At 40.5% G+C, this 19,658-nt stretch overlaps 1 protein-coding gene across 1 annotated transcript in view; it reads right to left on the bottom strand.

Annotated features, from left to right (window-relative positions):
• Positions 1-19,658, bottom strand: part of ppp3cb (protein phosphatase 3, catalytic subunit, beta isozyme) — an 89,599-nt gene that overhangs the window by 28,212 nt on the left and 41,729 nt on the right. The window contains exons 2-6 of the mRNA XM_036561785.1: positions 19,042-19,242; positions 12,719-12,843; positions 11,562-11,673; positions 6,607-6,752; positions 4,742-4,881 (exon numbers count right to left, since the gene is read on the bottom strand). Coding sequence (XP_036417678.1) covers positions 4,742-4,881; positions 6,607-6,752; positions 11,562-11,673; positions 12,719-12,843; positions 19,042-19,242 — 724 coding nt within the window. The remainder of the gene's footprint in view (positions 1-4,741; positions 4,882-6,606; positions 6,753-11,561; positions 11,674-12,718; positions 12,844-19,041; positions 19,243-19,658) is intronic.

The raw sequence follows: 19,658 nt of genomic DNA, 5'->3' as shown, positions 1-19,658 counted from the left end.
GCATGCTTTCTTTTATGGTGGTCGAAGGTGTGCAACCACTAAACTGAAAGGAATCATTACACGACACAGACAGACTAACATTCAGCTACTACACCTTACGCCTCTATCAAACCAGGAAGAACAGCATCATAACATGACACAGTCAGTGAGCGTCGCTCACCGTAATGTATTCCAGATGACTGGTAACGGCTGATCACGCTCACACACAACATCTTCGTCTAGTTTGTTTGCTCTCATTGATTTTGGCAGATTTCATAAGATGGGAGAGAAAGCAGAGTGAGCATGCAAGCTAGCGTTAGCGCCTCGGGCTCCCTCTCGCTGTCTCTCTCTCTCCTGATTCACTGCAGTTTGAGACGGATCACTTTCTCCACAACCATCCCTCTACACATTCCCCTGTTCTCTCTCACTCCATCTTTACTGCTCTTATTTATTTACTTGTTTGTTTATTTTCCTCTCATCTCTCTATGTCCCTCTATCACTCTCCTATTTTTCAGCCTCTCTATCACATTCCCTCTCTATCACTGCCTCTGTCTCTATCACTCTCTATCTTTCTCTCTCTCTCTATCTCCCTCTCTCAGTCTCTAACACTCTCACTGTCACTCTATCTCTATCACTCTCTATCTCTCTCTCTCTATCTGTCTATCTATCTCTCTCTCAGTCTCTAACACTCTCTCTGTCTATCTCTCTCTATCACTCTCTGTCTCTCTCTCGTCTCTCTATCTCTCTCAGTCTCTAACACTCTGTCTCTCTATCTCTTTATCACTCTCTCTGTCTCTCTCAGTCTGTCTATCACTCTCTCTCTTAATCTCTCCATCACGATCTCTTAGTCTCTCTCTCTCAGTCTCTCTATTACTCTCTCTCTCAATCTCTCTATCTCTCTCACTCAGTCTCTCTATCGCTCTGTCTCTTTCTCAGCCTCTCTATCACTCTCTGTCTCTCTATCTCCCTGTTTTCCAGTCTCTCTATCTCTCTCAGTCTCTTTATCTCTCTCAGTCTCTGTAAATCTGTCTGTCTCTCTCTCTCTCTCTATCAGTCTCTCTCTCTCTGTTTCTCTATTAATCTCTCAGTCTCTCTCTCTCTGTTTCTCTATTACTCTCTCAGTCTCTATCACTCTCTATCAGTCTCTCTCTCTCAGTCTATCACTCTCTTTTCCTCTCTCTCTCTCTCTCTGTGTTTCTCTATTACTCTCTCTCTGTCTCTCCCTCTCTCTCTGTCTCTGTCTCTGTCTCTGTCTCTCTCTCTCTCTCTCTCTCTCTCTCTCTCTCTCTTTCTCTCAGTCTCCCTATCATTCTCGTTCTCAGCAGATCTGGCAGTAGTAGCCAGTTGTCATAGTAACGGCGGATCGCTGAGTCCCGAGGGATCGTGGGAATTCTGTGTTTTTTTTTGTTTTTTTTTGCTGAGGCTGGCCACTGTTTGGGCTGCTTTACAATTCCAATTACCAACGCTGCCTCATTTTCACGCTGCACCTAATCACTCAGCGTGCACAGCTCTCCTTACGCACTCTATTCACCAGCTGAATTTTCATAAAACAATGGCGAGAGGGATTGGGGCCCGGTTCCCTTCGGAAAACTCACACGCCAAGCTTTTAATTCCAGAAACAATACCTGCTGACATTAACAAAAAAAACATATAAGACTCTAAATGGTTTGTTTATGTTGCTTCTAGCTGTAATCTATGCAGTCAAAAAAGCCCTTTCTTTTGGCTCACAGTTGCGTAAGAAGGTTGTACCTAAAGCTGCTGAAAGGTTTTATCTTAAAGAATAATTGAGCACATGTAACAAACAAAAATGGCTCTGCTTTTCTTCATCTCTCTCTCGCAAGTATGCACAACCACACACTACACTAGAACTGCGCACTGCCAACTATCTCTCAACACTCATTGTGATACAAATATCACAGACTGAAATATCACGATGTATCACTACATTGCAACTGGGTCATACTGGTTAAAGTATTGGCTATTTGCACAGGACGGTGCAGTACACCTCCGGAATAAGCTGTGTAGCAGCTCATCAGGACCTTTTCTCAAAGAAACGCCACTGAGCAGGACATAAAGTTACTGTCTCGCGAAGTGTTTGTGGATCCATTTTCCAGTGAGAGCATCCCCATAAATTCCAAGGGCAGGTTTATTTTATATTGTTTCTCCCAAACATTCTTCTTATGTTCAAGTCAACTTTACACACAGAAAACAGATTAAGGCTTAGATAAGATTATTGCTTAATGCAAACAAAACTACAGTCAGAAAAATGTTGCTCCACTTCCTGTGGGACACTACGTCTCTCCCCAGTAACAACATCCACTCGTGTCTCAGTGGTACACAGTGACTTTCCTCATGAGGTTTCAGCCAGATCCGCCAAAGATCACGATCAGTGATGTACATCACATCATTCAGAACTGCTGCTGTTGTGCAGTGGCAGTGCTCTCCAGCAGTGCGCCACTAGAATTATGTACAAAGTACACTCTCGTGACATTGTACACAAGCAAAAGCTTAAAACTCAACCGTAAAAACAAAAGTGCTGTGAAAACTTCTTGTTTTGGCATCAAGGCGTCATCACAGAAGCCAGTGCATCAAAACAGCCAGCAAAGCGGAACATTTGTGCAAAATCTTTGTTTTTAAAGTTTTTTAGTTTTACTGAATGAAACACATCACAGGAGTGTATTTTGTACATTATTCTAGTGCCAAGACCTTTAAGAGAAGTAGCAAAATCTGCCTTTCTAGCTTGCATGAATGTTGCTAGTGCGCAAAAATGATGCAGCACCGCCAGTAAAGCAGACCTTTTCTGTGGTGCTTTTGTTTTTGCAGTGGAGATTTCAGTGTTTGCGAAGGAAAAACAGTCACTGGAGTGTATTTTGTACATGACTGACAGTGAAGGAGCTGTTGGCTTTTTTAAATTACAGCTACACTCTTAAAAAAGAGTTCTTTATGGTTCTTTAGTAAAGTTTAGACAGTCATTCTATATAGAACCGTAAACACTCTATGACCCATATGCATGCTTAAATGGTTCTTTGCATGGTGAAATGGTTCTTTAGATTGATGGAGAATGTGTTGTATATGGTTCTTTATAGCACAAAAAAGGGTTCTGCTACTGTTTACAATGTCAAGCTTGTAACAACAGAACATCATTCTGGTGCTATATAGAACCCTTTTCAAAACGGTGCTTTGTAGAACCATATACAACACATTTTCCCTAAATCTAAAGAACCATTTCACCATTGAAGAACCATCTTATTTAAGCGTAAACATTATCAAAAACGTTTTACGTTTTAAGAGGGGACACTGAACCTAATAAGAGCTTGTAAAAAGCTTGTAGATGAGTTAGACCGATCAGAGGCAGCCAAGACACCGTGTGTTATGACATCACAACCACAACTTACTGGTAGTTTGGCACACAACGTTGAGGGGTCAAGCTTCAGGCCAGAAAAAGTTAGATATTGAGATCTTAGCCAAAATAAATCAAGCCTGAATCTCAGTTTATAATAAATCACAATTTAAATTGCAGCCGCAATATTAGTTGGAAAAATTAGTCAGTCACAATTAGATTTTTCCACAAATCGTTCAGCCGTAGCTGAGAACGTTGCTGCCTAATTATCAGGACTTTTGTGACAGATGTAAATGTGTACATCCCAGTAAAAGTGTTTAAGGGCTGCAGAGCCTGAACATTAATGCTATACTGTTAACTGAGTGTGAAAACACTACAATACTACCTATAATTAATGCTGACCTTACTGGATAGCAGGGATCTAACAGCCAAATCTCATTAATATATCTTTCCTTCACAATTGTCCCTGTAAGTCACCTCACATTTTGGAGCCCTTCTCTCATTTACTTATTGTTGCAGATAAAGACGTCTGCATGATACGATGTAAATCACTGATCGTGCTAGAATCTCATGTAGAGAGTCACTGTGTACCAGCTGAGACTCTGGTGGATGTTGTTACGCACACTGTTTAAACCAGACGTTAAACCACACCATCCTGTGTGATTAGGCCATTGCCACCATGGCAAAGGTGTAAGAAACATCAAGCTGGGTGTAGAAGTTACAGAGGAACCTTTGCAAAATTGAACGCAGCTTTTGTAGCTGCTGCCATCTACAGGTGTTAAGCAGGTACTTCATCCACCTTAACTGAACTGTGTGTTCATGCATTAGTATGGATGAGGCTTGTAATATCGTGAGCAATGAACCACTGTCCAGTCATGTCCCCTAGCTACCTTTCTCCATAACCTGTTTCAGCACTGACAGTATTAACAGAAAGAGAAAAGAGAGAAGAGAAAAGGTGTTTTCTTCATGGCCAAGACCTGTCATGTTGTTTATATGTTGTATTATTGTTTACCTTTCCTTAAACTGTTTATGATGCACTTGTTGGGTGTTTTTTCATACATTTTTGGCAAGTTTTAAACATTTTTTGGCTGGAAACTATAGAAGCAATCTGGTAACCCTGAGCACGCAAAGTGACACCACAGAGAAGCCTGCAAAATGTTGAGGCCAGGCAATTATTACAGCCAATATATGAACAACACATTAAAACAAACACAAATTACAAAATGAATATTAGATGTGGTGCATTTTAAAGGCATAGGTGGTGCATTTCTGACATTTGAAGTGTCCAAATTTGCCAATTTGGCCATGGCCATAGCAAAATAAGTAGTTATAAGCAAGTAGTTATAGCATCAGCACAGCTCTATCACACATAGTATAACACAGAAATACAAGCTCAAATGCAGACACCCAGGTGTGCATTACCTGTAGAAGTAGGAGCAGCCGCGGACTGTGTTGTGGCTGAAGTACTCCTGTGACTTCTCATTGCCAAAGTCCTCTAACGGATCTGACCATAACAGGTCACACATGGGCCCGAAAGCTGGAGGCTCCTTAAACCGGTCCAGCTGGAGAAGAGAAAGAGAGAAAGAGAGATCAGGCACTGATGTCTTATTACCGTCCATTAGAGGCAGGAATCTTCTTGGGGGGGGGGTCTTTTTAGGGGCGGGAATCTTCAGTAATCTCATTATTCCATTCAATGTCAGTTTGTTACGTATTTTATACATTATGATTTTCCTTCACAGGTCTTGTTTCACCATCTAACAAGGTTAGACCTGGGTACAGTTGCCTAAAGCCAGACTCAAATAAATTACTGTTAACTGCAAAGAAGTAATGAAGGTAGAAATACCTTTTCAAAAAACAACTTCCATAGAATTACAAAAGAAGCAGCTCAAAAATGACATACATACAGAACTGAAGCAGAACGTCTTAGTACATTCAGCCTCTATCAGGATAGAAATTGACGTTCATTTGGCTCTATTCTTCTTTCGGTCATGAGTAAATATAAGTATCTTTGACCAACTTCTGAACAGGGGTTCAAACTAGTTTAAGTTAAAATAAATAAACAAACTACACTACATTTGTATTTGATCATTTTGTTCTTTATGTCACATTGCATATAATGTAGCCTATCTCGGCACTCCTGAAATTTGGACCTTTAATCCAGTTTCTAGTCGTGGTTTTTGTTATCACTGGTCAACTGAACTGTTGATGAAAACTGAAAATTGGACTGAAAATTGGATTTGAAGAATTCTGGCCTATAGTGTTCATTTTTATCAGAAATGCTTAGTACAGCTGATATTTTTTCTGGAAAATAAAAAAGGGATCCAAAAGTCTCAGAACATGTTTTTTTTTAACATATATTATGGTTAGTGACCTACGATTTGTGCAGAATCATTAAGATTTTTTCTTCATTTTACTTATCATAACTTTTCTTTGTTTAATTTTTTTTCAAAATTCTAAAATATTCTGTTCTTTCTTTTCAGGTTTAAATGAAACAAACCCAGATTTTCCGTGTGGTTTTGGACCCCACTGTATGTGGATCACTCTACCAAACTGATTCAAAGTCAGAGTTGAAAACACATTTAGGACTTTTAAATGACTACTACGTCCAGAGTCCCATGACTGAGTAAGTGGTGGCCACATATTATTTTTATTAGGAAGCGATGCCACCAGCAGGCTTCGGTACTTATGAATGTTTTAAATGTTTAATGTTTTTAGTAACACTTTACTTGAACTCTGCTACATAACACTGACATAACCATGTCACAAACATGTCATATGTTGTAACGAGTTGTCATGGCACATTGTGCACATTAATATAACATATATTAATATTAATATTAATAACATATAATATAATATAATATAATATAATATAATATAATATACTATACTATAAGTGCAACGTTACATGCTGTAGTACCGGTAATTGTCGCAACGGATGACATACTGTTTGATGTCAAGACGGCTAACTACATATGAGCTGTTATGACATCAAGCATTATGGCTTCATGACAATAACTAGTAATGGTAACATGACACTCTTATATCAGTGAACTAAATCTATCATAACATGTTTATGTGGCATGGTAAGGCTCTGTTTTGTCAGTGTTATGCAGCAGGGTGCATGTAAAGTGTTTGCACTCCTTCTTTTGAGTGCACCACTCACTCCTAAATCTCTTAAAACAGCCTTGTGGTTAATGTGGGAATAAAGTATTTAACCAAATTGACTGCGCAGAATAACAGCTTTAATTCATTCATGTTTTAATGAGCAGTGTGTGTGTGCGCACCTTCTTGATGTCGTCTAACGTGTGTATCTCAGGCGAGAGGCCGCCGTGCACGCAGAGAAACTGCTGATTCATCAGAGCGGCCAGAGGCAGGCAGTCGAACGCATCCATACATGCATCATACACCTGCTCCGAGTATTTTATTTTACCTTACAGTGAGAGAGAGAGAGAGAGAGAGAGAGAGAGAGAGAGAGAGGGAGAGAGAGAGAGAGAGAGGGAGCAGGGAAGGGGAGGGGGTAGAGAGAAAAGAGAATAGGAGAAAAGAGTGAAGGAGGGAAAGAAAAAAATGAAGGAAAAGAGTTTTAATACATGCAAATGCTGTGAAATGTTCAGAGGCTTTATTATTTTCTTCTGAGTCTGATTAGTACACAGCGATCCTGCATGCATTTACACTTTCACAGAACACTGAGATACAGAGAGAGAGTGTGTGTGTTTGTGTGTGTGTGTGTGTGTGTGTGTGTGTGTGTGTGTGTGTGTATGAGAGACAATCTGTACTGTGTCAACTTTGCCATCCCAGATCTTCCCCATCTGTTCAGTCACACCACTGCATCACTCAGCAAAACAGCTCTACACCACCCAGCTCTCTATTCATCTTTGTTTCTCTGCTCTACATCTATATGTCTTGTTTTTGTTTCTCATGCATGCTCACTGGAGCATATAGACAAACAAAGAAACTGGTGCACTGGTCACTTGGACCACCAAACCAATGATTTCATCCATCTTTTAAGACTTAAGAATTTGTGGCCAGAATGACAGAACACCACCTATACGGCATGTATAGGGAGGTGGGCCCAAATGGTCCCCCTATGTTGCCTTTTTGGGCTGAGCCCAGCCGGGTTAGGTGGGCTGCCCGCCACCAGGCGCTCAGCGAGAAACACTACCCCCAGGCCTGGCTCCAGGGGTAGGTCCCCGTAATCCTCTCCCGGACATCGTCATGGAGGATTTCTGGACTGAGTTAGTCTGGGTCTCCAGACCTGATCACCTTGGGAGACCCTACCAGGAGCATATTGCTCCAGGCGACTCAGCTCTAAAGGTCCTTAGACCACACAAGCCCTTCTGCCACAGTAAGGCCCTGATCCAGGAAGGGGAACAGGGGACAGGGTGAGGAGTTCAATCATCCAGGAGGAGCCGCTAGTACTCCACATTGAGAGGAGCCAGTTGAGGTGGTTTGGGCATCTGATCAGGATGCCCCTGGACACCTCCCAGTGGGGGTTTACCAGGCACGGCCTACTGGGCCAAGACCCCGGGGTCATCCTAGGACCCACTGGAGGGATTATATCTCCAAATTGGCCTTGGAGTGGCTTGGGGCCCCCCAGAATGAGCTGGAGGAAATTGCAGGGGACGGGGTCATCGGCGATTTTCTGCTCTCCCAACTGCTACCGCAACCCTTCACAGAGTGTTATTATGTGAAATGAATAAGCTGCCTGATGTCTGAGACATTTTTACCATAGTTCTGAAACTATTTTTACAATAGCTCTGAGACAAAGTTTTGGACTAAAATGTATTTTTTAAAACACATACAGGGCAGAAACGTACATGCAGGGTGTTGTAAGGCAAATTCCCCTGATTTAGCACTATTTTACCCTTAAGGTACAAGCACACATAAAAACTCTGATGGCATGAGTAGATTCACTTCATAGTAAATAAAATGCCTACACTGCTTTGTATACATGGACCTCTGGTAACCCTGATTCTGAATTATGATTTTTTTTAACTGTTTAAATTCACATTTAACTTGTAATTTTAAGTTAATTCAAGATTTTTTCCAAGCAATTTTGGACCTTTTCTGTTGGTCTGTTTGTTGTGACTTTTTAACACAATGCAAAAGGGAACTGGAGTTTCCAAATTATGCAAAAAAGTAAAAATCGACAAAAATGGACATACAAGGTATTCGCATGATAGCTGCACAAAACATTTATTATGTACACTGGCAGAAAATAGTTTCTGTGCAGGTACATTTTTGTTCATCAAGGTACAAACAACATAAATGTACCCTCAAAGACACACAACAGTCTTAAGGTCCAACTATGTACTTAAGTATGTTTTTCCCAGGTGAAAAGCACATATTTGTAGCTTTTGATAACCTAACGTTTTAAAACACAACAATAAAATAAAAAGCCCAGAGTCAAGACAAGGTGTATAGAGTCAATGCAACTTAAAAATATAACAGTAATGGATTATGATATATTAATGTTTCATAACTAAAGGTACTAGAGACGTACCCTTGAGGGTACCACACCAGTGATGAGGGGTACCACCCCAGGTACAGTTTAGTACCTTTTTCCTGAGACTGTATGCTGTAAATATATATGCTACAGTCAGGTGCAGCTTTGAAAAAGGAAATCTTTACTCAAAAACTTTACACTGACCCTTAAATGCCGACACAAAACATGGCTATTTCTGCTGTTTAATCTGCTCTTCTCTGTTAATCCTGGGAGCTTCCACAGCTTTTGTGGCATTAATTTGATATACAAACAACAAATGTAGTTTCTCCCACAACTCTAAATTTCTGAATAAACACATGAATGGCAGTATAATTCACACATCGGTAAGGTTACTCTGATTAAACCAAACAATAATCAGCACTTACTGATCTGAACTGCCCTCTGAATGAGCTCACATACTCACTTGGAAAAAAATCACAGGACGTCCAATATTTTGTAGAGTAATATTAGCAAACTCAGAAGAACAGCATCTACGCTGCCAGGTGGGTCGGCTCAGCAGGACAGACCACCATGGTCACTACGCCGCCATGTCAGCTATTGTAGTGGTTACATTTAACAGATTTCGACCTGTCTGATTAATTCCATTAGATCTGACAATTCATTTACTCCCATTTGGGAAGAAATGCTTAAAGGCTCATGTTTACACACAGCTAAATTCAGCGTTTCCTCCAATTTGGGATCTTCAGTGCTGTTATCTCAAGTCCCTCTTCAGAGGTCAACTGCCCTTCAACTGGCTTCTAAATAAAACCCGTTTTGAGTCAGTGGGATTTCTGCCCATTTAGTAGCACAATGAAAATGCAGAAACCACTGACCAATGTAATTACTGGTGCAATACAATTCGACAGGAGTTATCTTCAAATAAGTGGACTGTTTCTTTAAGAAAGTGCAGCAGACTCTACTGCCCCTGTCACAGGGTGGAGGCCTCTTAAACTAAGGGCAGCCCTCTGTAGGCGAAGATTGTGTCCTACAAAGTGTGTGTGTGTGTGTGTTCTGACACTCGGCAGATGGAAAAGGAGGGCGCCCACTCCTTACTGTCTCCATCAGGGAAATCACACCCGTTGACTCCCTGGGCCAATCATTACGAGCAAATTAATTTGCTGCTAATCATTCTCTCTCTCTCTCTCTCTCTCTCTCTCTTGACAGAGACTGATCTAGAAAGCATTTCTGCAAGACAACACAAAGTTCTGGAGGAAGACCTGGAGTGGAGTATAGTAAAAGGTAAGAAAGAGTCAGAGGCAAAAAAATTACTAGAAAAATGTAGACAGGGCTCTGTGCATTTCTGCATAGCTAAATAATTAAGATGTAAATAAAGTCATTCAGTGTGGTTTGGTGTGAAATGCTCTGTCCTAGAGAAACTTGCATGTGTCAGAATTGCTCACAGTGGTGTTGATAGGAACCGGACGTCTGAAAAACTCAATGACTCTAAAAGCTCCATCACAGAACATTATTAAATGAAATGGGTCTATTATGGTTCTAGTTTTATGACACATAGTTTTATGATAGTTTACAAATAAAGATTTGGCCTAATTTTTTTCAACACATTCACTTTAGAGAGGTACATGCAGGCCTTTTTAAGGCAAAATAGTACCGTATAAGACCTCAGGTTCACTAGTGGATTTGGATACAGTGAACCATTTCACACCAAACCACTCTGAATGATTTTGTTTACATTTATATTTACATGAACAACATTTGGCAGACGCTGTTTTCCAAAGTGACTTACAAAAGTGCTTTGTTGTCTAATCAGTAAAGTATCCTAGCTACTACAAATAGGTGACAAACTACCACTGAGCTCAGATACTGCTAGAAACAAAAACCTGTGTTGATACCCAGAAAAGGGATGCAGAATTAGACACAGCATAAGTGCAATACAATACATTTCAATAAGCACTTAGATTAGTGCTCACTCAAGAGCTGTAAAAAGGGATGGGTCTTCAGTCTGTGTCTGAAGACTGTGAGAGATGTTATCTCAGTGATTAAACTGTGCAGAAATTTCCCTTTAAGAGGTAAACACGTTGGATGCTGGAAGTGATCCACTCCCCGTCCAGAAGTAATTTCTTTTTTAGCTAATGCTACAAGTGTTTATTCAACCTGATGAGAACCCACAGCAGACACATCAGTTTTAGTTAAACTTACATAAATTATTTACACTTTTTGTTCAGAGCTGCCACAAAATATTCAGTTTTCAGATTATACTGCCGACCTGGACAGCATTCTGGCTAACTGAAACTACACAGGTTGAAAAATTGCACAGAATTTGCCACCATGCTAACGTTCGGTTGCTCGGTTACACTACAAAAAACTGCACCTGATCTGTCCCAACATCTCTCAGATGCATAGAAAATAAATCTAACGTTATATATACAGTGCACTCTAAATTCAGCTATTTTGACTAAAGCTGAGCTGTCCTACAGTTTCTCATTAGGCTGAATGGAATTACAGACAACATTCAACCCAGCAAAAGTTGCTAGAGAAAAAATGCATTTGTGGGCAAAACCAAGACAAGTTAAGTGAAAGGAAAATGGATGGAAATATTGCCAGACAGACAGTGTAGTCGATGGATGCAGAGGGAAACAAAAAGGATGCATAGACAGAGAGAGGAGAGAGAGAGAGAGAGAGAGAGAGAGAGGGATGGGTGCTATAATTTAGAGCATAAATGGGAGAGACTCACATGGAGAGGTCAGTCAAGTGCAAAAAAGTCACAACAAAACCACCGGGTGATGTCATACTTACATTCTTGTTTGAAAGTGAAATATTCGGTCAAATGTCTACATTCATGGTTTCCCCGCAGTAGAAATAACGTCTTTGGGTAGAGGATTTTCAGTGACCAGAGATACAAAACACACTGAGAGAGAGAGAGAGAGAGAGAGAGAGAGAGAGAGAGATGTTTAACAACTTTTTGTTGACATTCAAAGGGCTGTCGGCAAGGGGTCGGCAACTTGCGGCTCTTTTACCGCCCTGTTGCGGCTCCACAGCAGAATTAGATTTGTAGGTAAACGTAGAACGATCAGCAGAGCTTTATTTTCCTGCAACACAGTTTTAACAATAAACGGCCTTAAACGCTGGAGTTAATGTAGCTATAACTGCTAATTCACCTTTTAACCCTGAACGCAGACTGCTGGTCATCAGAGCAACACAGACAACAGTCTTGCCTAGTTAGCAGCGAACGAAAATGCAAAGAGAGAGATTTACGACAAACATCCATAATTTGGAGACAAATGGACTTACTTGCATTTATAAACACTCCAGTTGGTTTCCTGATACATTTAATCTGCAACAAGAAACTGTCAAACTCTGAAGTGAGTTTCTCATTCGCCAGCTTCTTGTTTGAATTTTCCTGTTTCACCTTAAATGGTGCCTAAGCGCCAGACTGTAACTGCTGCACCATTTAAAGTGGAAAAGGAAAATTCGAATGAGAAGCTGGCGAATGAGAAACTGACTTCAGCCTTGTAAAAAATCGAACATTGAGACATTTTACAGGAACTCTTCTACTTTTGCAGAAAAGCGGCTATAGCTGAGCTAAAGCTTAAAGCAGAGTAAGTCTGTGTTTTTGTTTAAACTATATTTTTTAGCCCATACTAGTACATTAGCATGTACTGAGACACATTTACAGCCAAGATGGTAAAACGGATATAAAATATTGCGGTTCCCAAGATTGATTTTTGTTGAAAGGACAAAATGGCTCTTCTTAACATTTGGGCTGCTGACCCCTGTACTAGACTCTAGATACATGCTGTGTGTGCACTTTTAATTCCTGACTATACAAAAAAATATATTTGCTGAAAATACATTCCGATATATTCTATTTACATTTTGGAACATACAATAATGTAATTGTTTTTCATAGAGGTAAACAGTGGGAGTTGGAGGGAAAACCCTCACACACTTACCTCAATACTGAAGTAGCCTCGGTCCACATAGTCCCCTAGAAAGAGATACCGCGTTGTTGCTGGAGACCCTCCAACTTCAAACAACTTCATCAAGTCGAAGAACTGCCCGTGGACATCGCCACAAACTGGAGCAGACCCAGATATAAATAAGTTAGGAAAATTCCAAAATCCCGACATATAAATAAATATATATTTATAAAATATACTGAAATGCCCTTCATGTCCCACCTAAAACAACTAAAAAACAACTAAAACAATCACTAAAATCACACTGACATAAAACAGTGCAGTACTCTGAACGGCCCAGAGCAGCCAGGTCTTCACTACACTTAAACAATAGTGCAATAGTGTATACAGCACCCACATGCAAATGCGAGGATGAGGTAAAATATTTAAAAAATAACCTTTTCCTTTGAAAATGTGCTACTTGGGCAATATGTTTGATATGTAGCACAAATTGAATGTATTGATTAGACCCTCTGGGTCAACAGTATACCAGCTACTCAATACTGTGATGGAATTAGATATTCTTCTCTAAGCATATAAAAATTAAATTCACACAACCCAGCAAACCTTCTTTACTGTATAACTCCTCTGTACTGTAGTGTTAGTACTGGGAAAATGCTCATTTTTACAAATGTTCATTTCATACTGTAAATAATAGTTTATTTTATGTCTCTTCAGACATAAACAATTTGCGTATATTCTCTTTTAGCTACTTTAAAATGATATAATTCTGACATCATCCTACATTCACAGTTTAGACACAGTAGGTTAATCTGAATTTTAAGGTCCTGAAAGAAACAGAGATTTTTATATGAGTTTGGGGTGCTTTTATTGATATATGTAGTTGTACCCCAGTCACACTGTTCTAGAACGTTTTTTGAATGCCTTTCCATTCACACGTTCTAGAATGGCCTCCGAATGCCTCTTCTATTCAGCTGGTTCTACAATGCTTTCCTCCATTCACACAGTTCTGGAATGCTTTCCTCCATTCACACAGTTCTAGAATGTCTGCCATTCACACTAGTCCAGAATGCTTTCCTCCACCCACACCACTCTAGAATGATCTCCTCCACCTACACCACTCTAGAATGATCTCCTCCACCTACACCACTCTAGAATGATCTCCTCCACCTACACCACACTAGAATGATCTCCTTCACTCAGACTACTATAGAATGATCTCACCCAGTTACACTATTCTAGAATGATATAATTCTGACATCATCCTACATTCACAGTTTAGACACAGTAGGCTAATCTGAATTTTAAGGTCCTGAAAGAAACAGAGATTTGGGGTGCTTTTATTGACATATGTTATTGTACCCCTGGACAGAGGATAATACATGGAACTCACAGATGTAGTAGGAGGTTACCAAACATACCTTACAGCAATGTGCAGGTGTGCGACTAGGAAAAGATCAGCTTCCACTGGAAAATGTCTACGGCTCTATTTTGAAGCTAAAAACTGTAGACACCACTGACTGGTGTTTATCCACTATAATGTTCTCCCCCAGCAAATGACGGCTGTCAGAATCTGGTAATCAGCTGTGATGTGCCTGTGTGTGCATGCTGAATGGGACTCTACTGTAGTAACACACTTGATTGATCTTTAAAATATTCCCAAAAGCTCCTCTGGGGAACAAAAACATATCCACAGCCCCCAGCTCCTCCGCTCTCCGCGGTGCCACATCAAAACCACCGGAGCTGACTGTCTCACTGTTTTATAAACAATCATTTCATTCAGATAACAATAGAGATAACCTGAGAGCGCTGGATCATACTGTCACTGTCACATCAAAACATAACTCATGCACCAGTTTTTTCCCCAATTGAAACTGTCACACCATATAAAATGGTACAAAGTTATATGGTACACAATCTCTTTACATTAACATACATTAAAATCATTAACGGTTTGCATTCATCTGTTCAATATGTACAAATGTTCAGTGATAGTAGGTTCTGTTATGAGAGCAATGATAAAATGTAGCTCACTAACTGGATCTGTTTTGAGTTGGTTTGCAGTTAATTCACAAGTTATGGGGGTCAGCAGACAAACAGTAACAAGGTCCAGAACAGACTGCCTATGATGTTTAATGACTTCTACAGTTGGTCCACAACATCATCCATCTGCAGAGCTGGAGACCTGGAGTTGTCCTGCTGCAGTTACAGGTTCAGGTTTGTGTCCCCTGGTGGTGAGGATTAGGGTTATGGTTACATGGGCTATTTGTTAAAATTACTGGCTAGCTAACTAAGCCAAAGTAGCTCACCTAATTATTACCTATTATTAACTTGGCTTATGTGCACTGTGAAAAAAACAAAACAAAAACAAAACAAAAAAAAACTTCGTTTGACTTGATAAAACTCATAATATGTTAAGTGAAGGTCGACTAGACATCTGAAAAGTATAACAGCTACAGTGACCAAATCTTTTAGAGCCTTCAGTCTGAGCCAAATATGTTGAAATTCAGTCAAAAATGAGTAAGGATTCTGGTAATATGTTGCCACTAAGTTAACAGCGGGGCACACAAGCATTTCTGGCCATTCTAGATTAAACACAAACATCTGAATCTTGTAGAAATCATTCCATGTTTCTTCTGAAGCTGGTAACAGACATATTAACACATAGTTTACCTTCTAGCATTTTACAGTGACTCTTTTTAGTAAACTGCCGCCACTGTTTTCTATTCCTAACATCTGACTGAAACCTGGTTAGACTGCTGCTCGTATTCACAGTCAGTGACATATCTAGGACTTCCAGAAGGCCTAGAGACATTTTATCACATGAAATTGGATCCACCCATTGGAAATCAAAACAGTGGTTCCTCTGTCGTGTCCTAACTATTTTAGCGGTTAATCTGTCCAGCCCTTAAAGTCCTAACCAATGGGAGAGCTCACTTGGCTATACCTATCTAGTTACCGCAGAGAAAAAATCCTGATTGGACAATCTTAGTGTTTTAAGATCTTAATGATTAAAGTCTTACTTTCTCTAAACGTTTAGAAGGACCTCAGGGTTCCCCACTTCCTATGTGTTATGCTAGCACTACACTAGCTACCTAAAGGCATGAATACAGGTTTGTCTCTAGAATGTCCTGCTCCCTTCACACTGTTCTAGAATGCCGTCCATGCACACTGTTCTTGAATGCTGTACTCTATTCACACTGTTCTAGAATGTAGAATGTCTTCCTCACACAATGTTCTTGAATGCTGTACTCCATTCATACTGGGCTAGGACATCCTGCTCAATCTATACTATTATTGAATAATCTCTGCCATTCACATTGTTTAAGAAAGTTCTCCAGTCACACTGTTCTAGAATGTTTTTGAATGCTTCTCCATTCACACAGTTCTAGAATGGCCTCCAAATGCCTCCTCTATTCATGCAGTTATAGAATGCTTTCCTCCATTCACACAGTTCTAGAATGCCTGCCATTCACACTATTACACAATGCTTTCATCCACCCTCACCACTCTAAAATGATCTCCTCCACTCACAATACTCTAGAATGATCTCCTCCACTCACACTACTTAGAATGATGTCCTCGATTCATACTACTTTAGAATTATTACAGTCTCCTCCAGTTACACTACTCTAGAATGATCTCCTCCATTCAAACTACTCTCGAATGATCTCCTCCACTCACAATACTCAAGAACGATCTCCTCCACTCACACTACTCTAAAAGGATCTCCTCCACTTACACCACTGTAGAATGATCTTCTCCGCTCACAATACTCTAGAATGATGTCCTTGATTCATACTACTTTAGAATTATCTCCTTCACTCATATCTCTCTGGAATGATCTCATCCACTCAGACTGCTCTAGAATGATGTCCCTACTCACACTATTCTATAATGATCTCCTTACTCAGACTGCTCTAGAATGATGTCCCTACTAACACTATTCTATAATGATCTCCTTCACTCAGACTACTCTAGAATGATGTCCCTACTCACACTATTCTATAATGATCTCCTTCACTCAGACTGCTCTAGAATGATCTCCTCCTCTCACATTATTTTAGCATGATCTCCTCCATTTACACCATTCTAGAGTGATCTCCTCCTCTCACACTATTTTAGACTGATCTCTTCCATTCACATTGTTCTAGACCAGTCTCCTTCGTTTACACTCTTCTAGAACAGTGGTTCCCAACCTGGTCCTCAGGGACCCCCAGACAGTTCACATTTTTGCTCCAATCCAACTTGTAGCACAAAGGGATGAAGAAAAATTGTGGACCATCTGAGGGTCCCTGAGGACCAGGTTGAGAACCACTGTTCTAGAATGTTCTCCAACATTCACAACATACTAGAATGTCCTCCTCCATTCACACTGGCTCATTTGGCTTGTGAGTTGTCTGGAACTGTATTAACCCAACAGAAACACTGGAATGCTGCTGGGTTTGTTGTGCCAGTGTGCCATAGCCTTAAGTGATACGCTCTCACAACAAGTGTTATGCCTCCGCAATACATTAGAGGTAGAGGCTAAAGTCACATTATGTCCTCAAACTGCAGGTGTAGAACTGCTGCTGCCTCTCTGGGTCTGCAGATGGATGAACCCTGTGACTGGATTCAATCTCAATAATCATACAAAGCCCTCTTTCATAAATGATCCTATTTCAACCACACCGGTGTTCTAGGTGAGAACGGATTCCTGTCATAATGCATTTACGGAATGTTCACATCATATCAAATGTCTTAGTATATGACTCACAACATCTCACCAACGTCTCTGGACATCCATTACCTTCTCAGCCTCAACAAAAGGTCAGAAAATCAATAAAAGTCCTTTAAACGATATACTCTCATTCTTCTCTGTTGTTAGAATAGTGCAATTCCCCTGATTTTGTTCCATTTTCATAACCTGATGTTTTGCTGAGGGCATTTTCATATTCCTATTGGACAGTATTGTAGGTTTCTGTCTTTGTCTTCTGCTGCGTGTATAACCTCCCTCAGTCATTCTGTTGACTGACATGTTCAATAAATATTTCCACTTTCTCTACCTCCCTCTCTCACTCCATCTCACTGTTTCCATTTTAGAGGACAAGAATATATGTTAGAAGAAATGAGAAACTCTTCAGCTGCTACCAAAAATAAACAAGCATCTTCATATCTCTCCATCATCCTGCACTCTCCTCCTGTCTCCTGTTTCCTATTTTTTCTCTCTGTTTCCTCTTCCGTTTTTTTATGCCTTGTTTCATTCACTCCTGTTCCACATCTGTCATCTTCCACCTGGTTTCCTTCCTGTTACTCTACACCTCCATTTCTCTTTTCCCTCTCTTGCTTTGATTGACAACTGGATGAAACTGTTTCTGTTGTCACACACACTGACCAGCCACCTTAATAAAACCACCAACTTATTTCCCCACTTACTTAAAGTTCTACAGTTACAGACTGTAGTTCATCTGTTTCTCTGCATACTTTGTTAGCCCCCTTTTATCTTGTTCTTCAGTGGTCAGGACCCCCATGGACCCTCACAGAGCAGATACTATTTTGGTGGTCGATCACTCTCAGCACTGCAATGACACTGACGTGGTGGTGGTGTGTTAGTGTGTGTTGTGCTGGTACGAGTGGATCAGACACAGCAGTGCTGCTGGAGTGTTTAAACACTGTGTGCACTCACTCTTCACTCTATTAGACACTCCTACCTTGTCAGTCCTCCTTGTAGATGTAAAGTCAGAGACGATAGCTCATCTGCTGCTGCGCAGTTTGTGTTGGTCATCCTCTAGTCCTTCATCAGTGGTCTCAAAACTCTGGCTAATTGTGATGTGGACTATTCTCAGTCCAGCAGTGACACTGAGGAGTTTAAAAACGCCAGCAGCACTGCTGTGTCTGATCCACTCATACCAGTGCAACACACACTAACACACCACCACCACATCACAAGTCACTGCAATGCTGAGAATGATCCACCACCCAAACAATACCTGCTCTGTGGTGGTCCTGACCACTGAAGAACAGGGTGAAAGGGGGCTAACGAAAGTATGCAGAGAAACAGATGGACTACAGTCTGTAATTGTAGAACTACATTAAGGGAAAACTAGAATAAACTTGATTCTTTGCTGAACTATCACTTTATTAAAAACTCAACTGCTCCCAGTCTTACATGGTAACAGGCTTTCTTTCAACATCACATGCACATCAGCAAAGAAAACCATGAAAAGTCAACAGTCATCTGCAAAGCTTCAAAAAGCTAAAGATAAACAGGCCGAGGATAAAAAAAGAAGTCTACTGTGATGCTTCCAATCTAAGACTGTTCCCAGAAAAATAATGATGAAACTGAACTGAGCACTACACCTATTCATCTCTCTGACCTGTAACTGGGGCCTCGATGTCCAGCATGGTTTTCTCCTGCCGGAGGATGGCAGCCCCTTCATTTATGATGCGCAGAGCGACGGGCTCCTCCACACGGCCCTCTTTTGTGAGGTGAGCCTTCAGCAGGTCCACACGCGGCTTCCCCTCGCAGTCGAACACCTCCCGCATACTTAACCTGTGGCTCAGCGGGAAGGGGACCGCTACAGAGAGAGAGAGAGAGAGAGAGAGAGAGAGAGAGAGAGAGAGAGAGAGAGAGCTACTGTAAAATAATATTTGGCATTTTAACATATACAGCATTAGAATATGATGGTAAAATTACAGTAAATATCTGCCTACTAATTTACTGCACCATATTATAGAGGAACTAGAATGATGTTCCAAATATACCCATTTTATCTATTATCCAAAATGACCTGTGAGCCTACACCACTATGAACTATTTAGACTCTGTAAGTTTTATTTTGTTCATATCTTAACGCTTGCGTGGTATTCAGGTCTGTGGGACCCATTTTCAATGTTTATCAAAAGAAAAAATGATGCGATTTATTATTATTTCAACCTCAAATTCCTTGGTCTTTGCCCGTTTTCTGTGAAGAACTTATAAAATAACCCATTT

This window comes from Colossoma macropomum, unplaced genomic scaffold, assembly GCF_904425465.1.
Source record: "Colossoma macropomum unplaced genomic scaffold, Colossoma_macropomum, whole genome shotgun sequence".
Taxonomy (NCBI): domain Eukaryota; kingdom Metazoa; phylum Chordata; class Actinopteri; order Characiformes; family Serrasalmidae; genus Colossoma; species Colossoma macropomum.
Note: the sequence above shows the minus strand (reverse complement) of the source record. Positions and strands in the feature narration are given on the sequence as shown.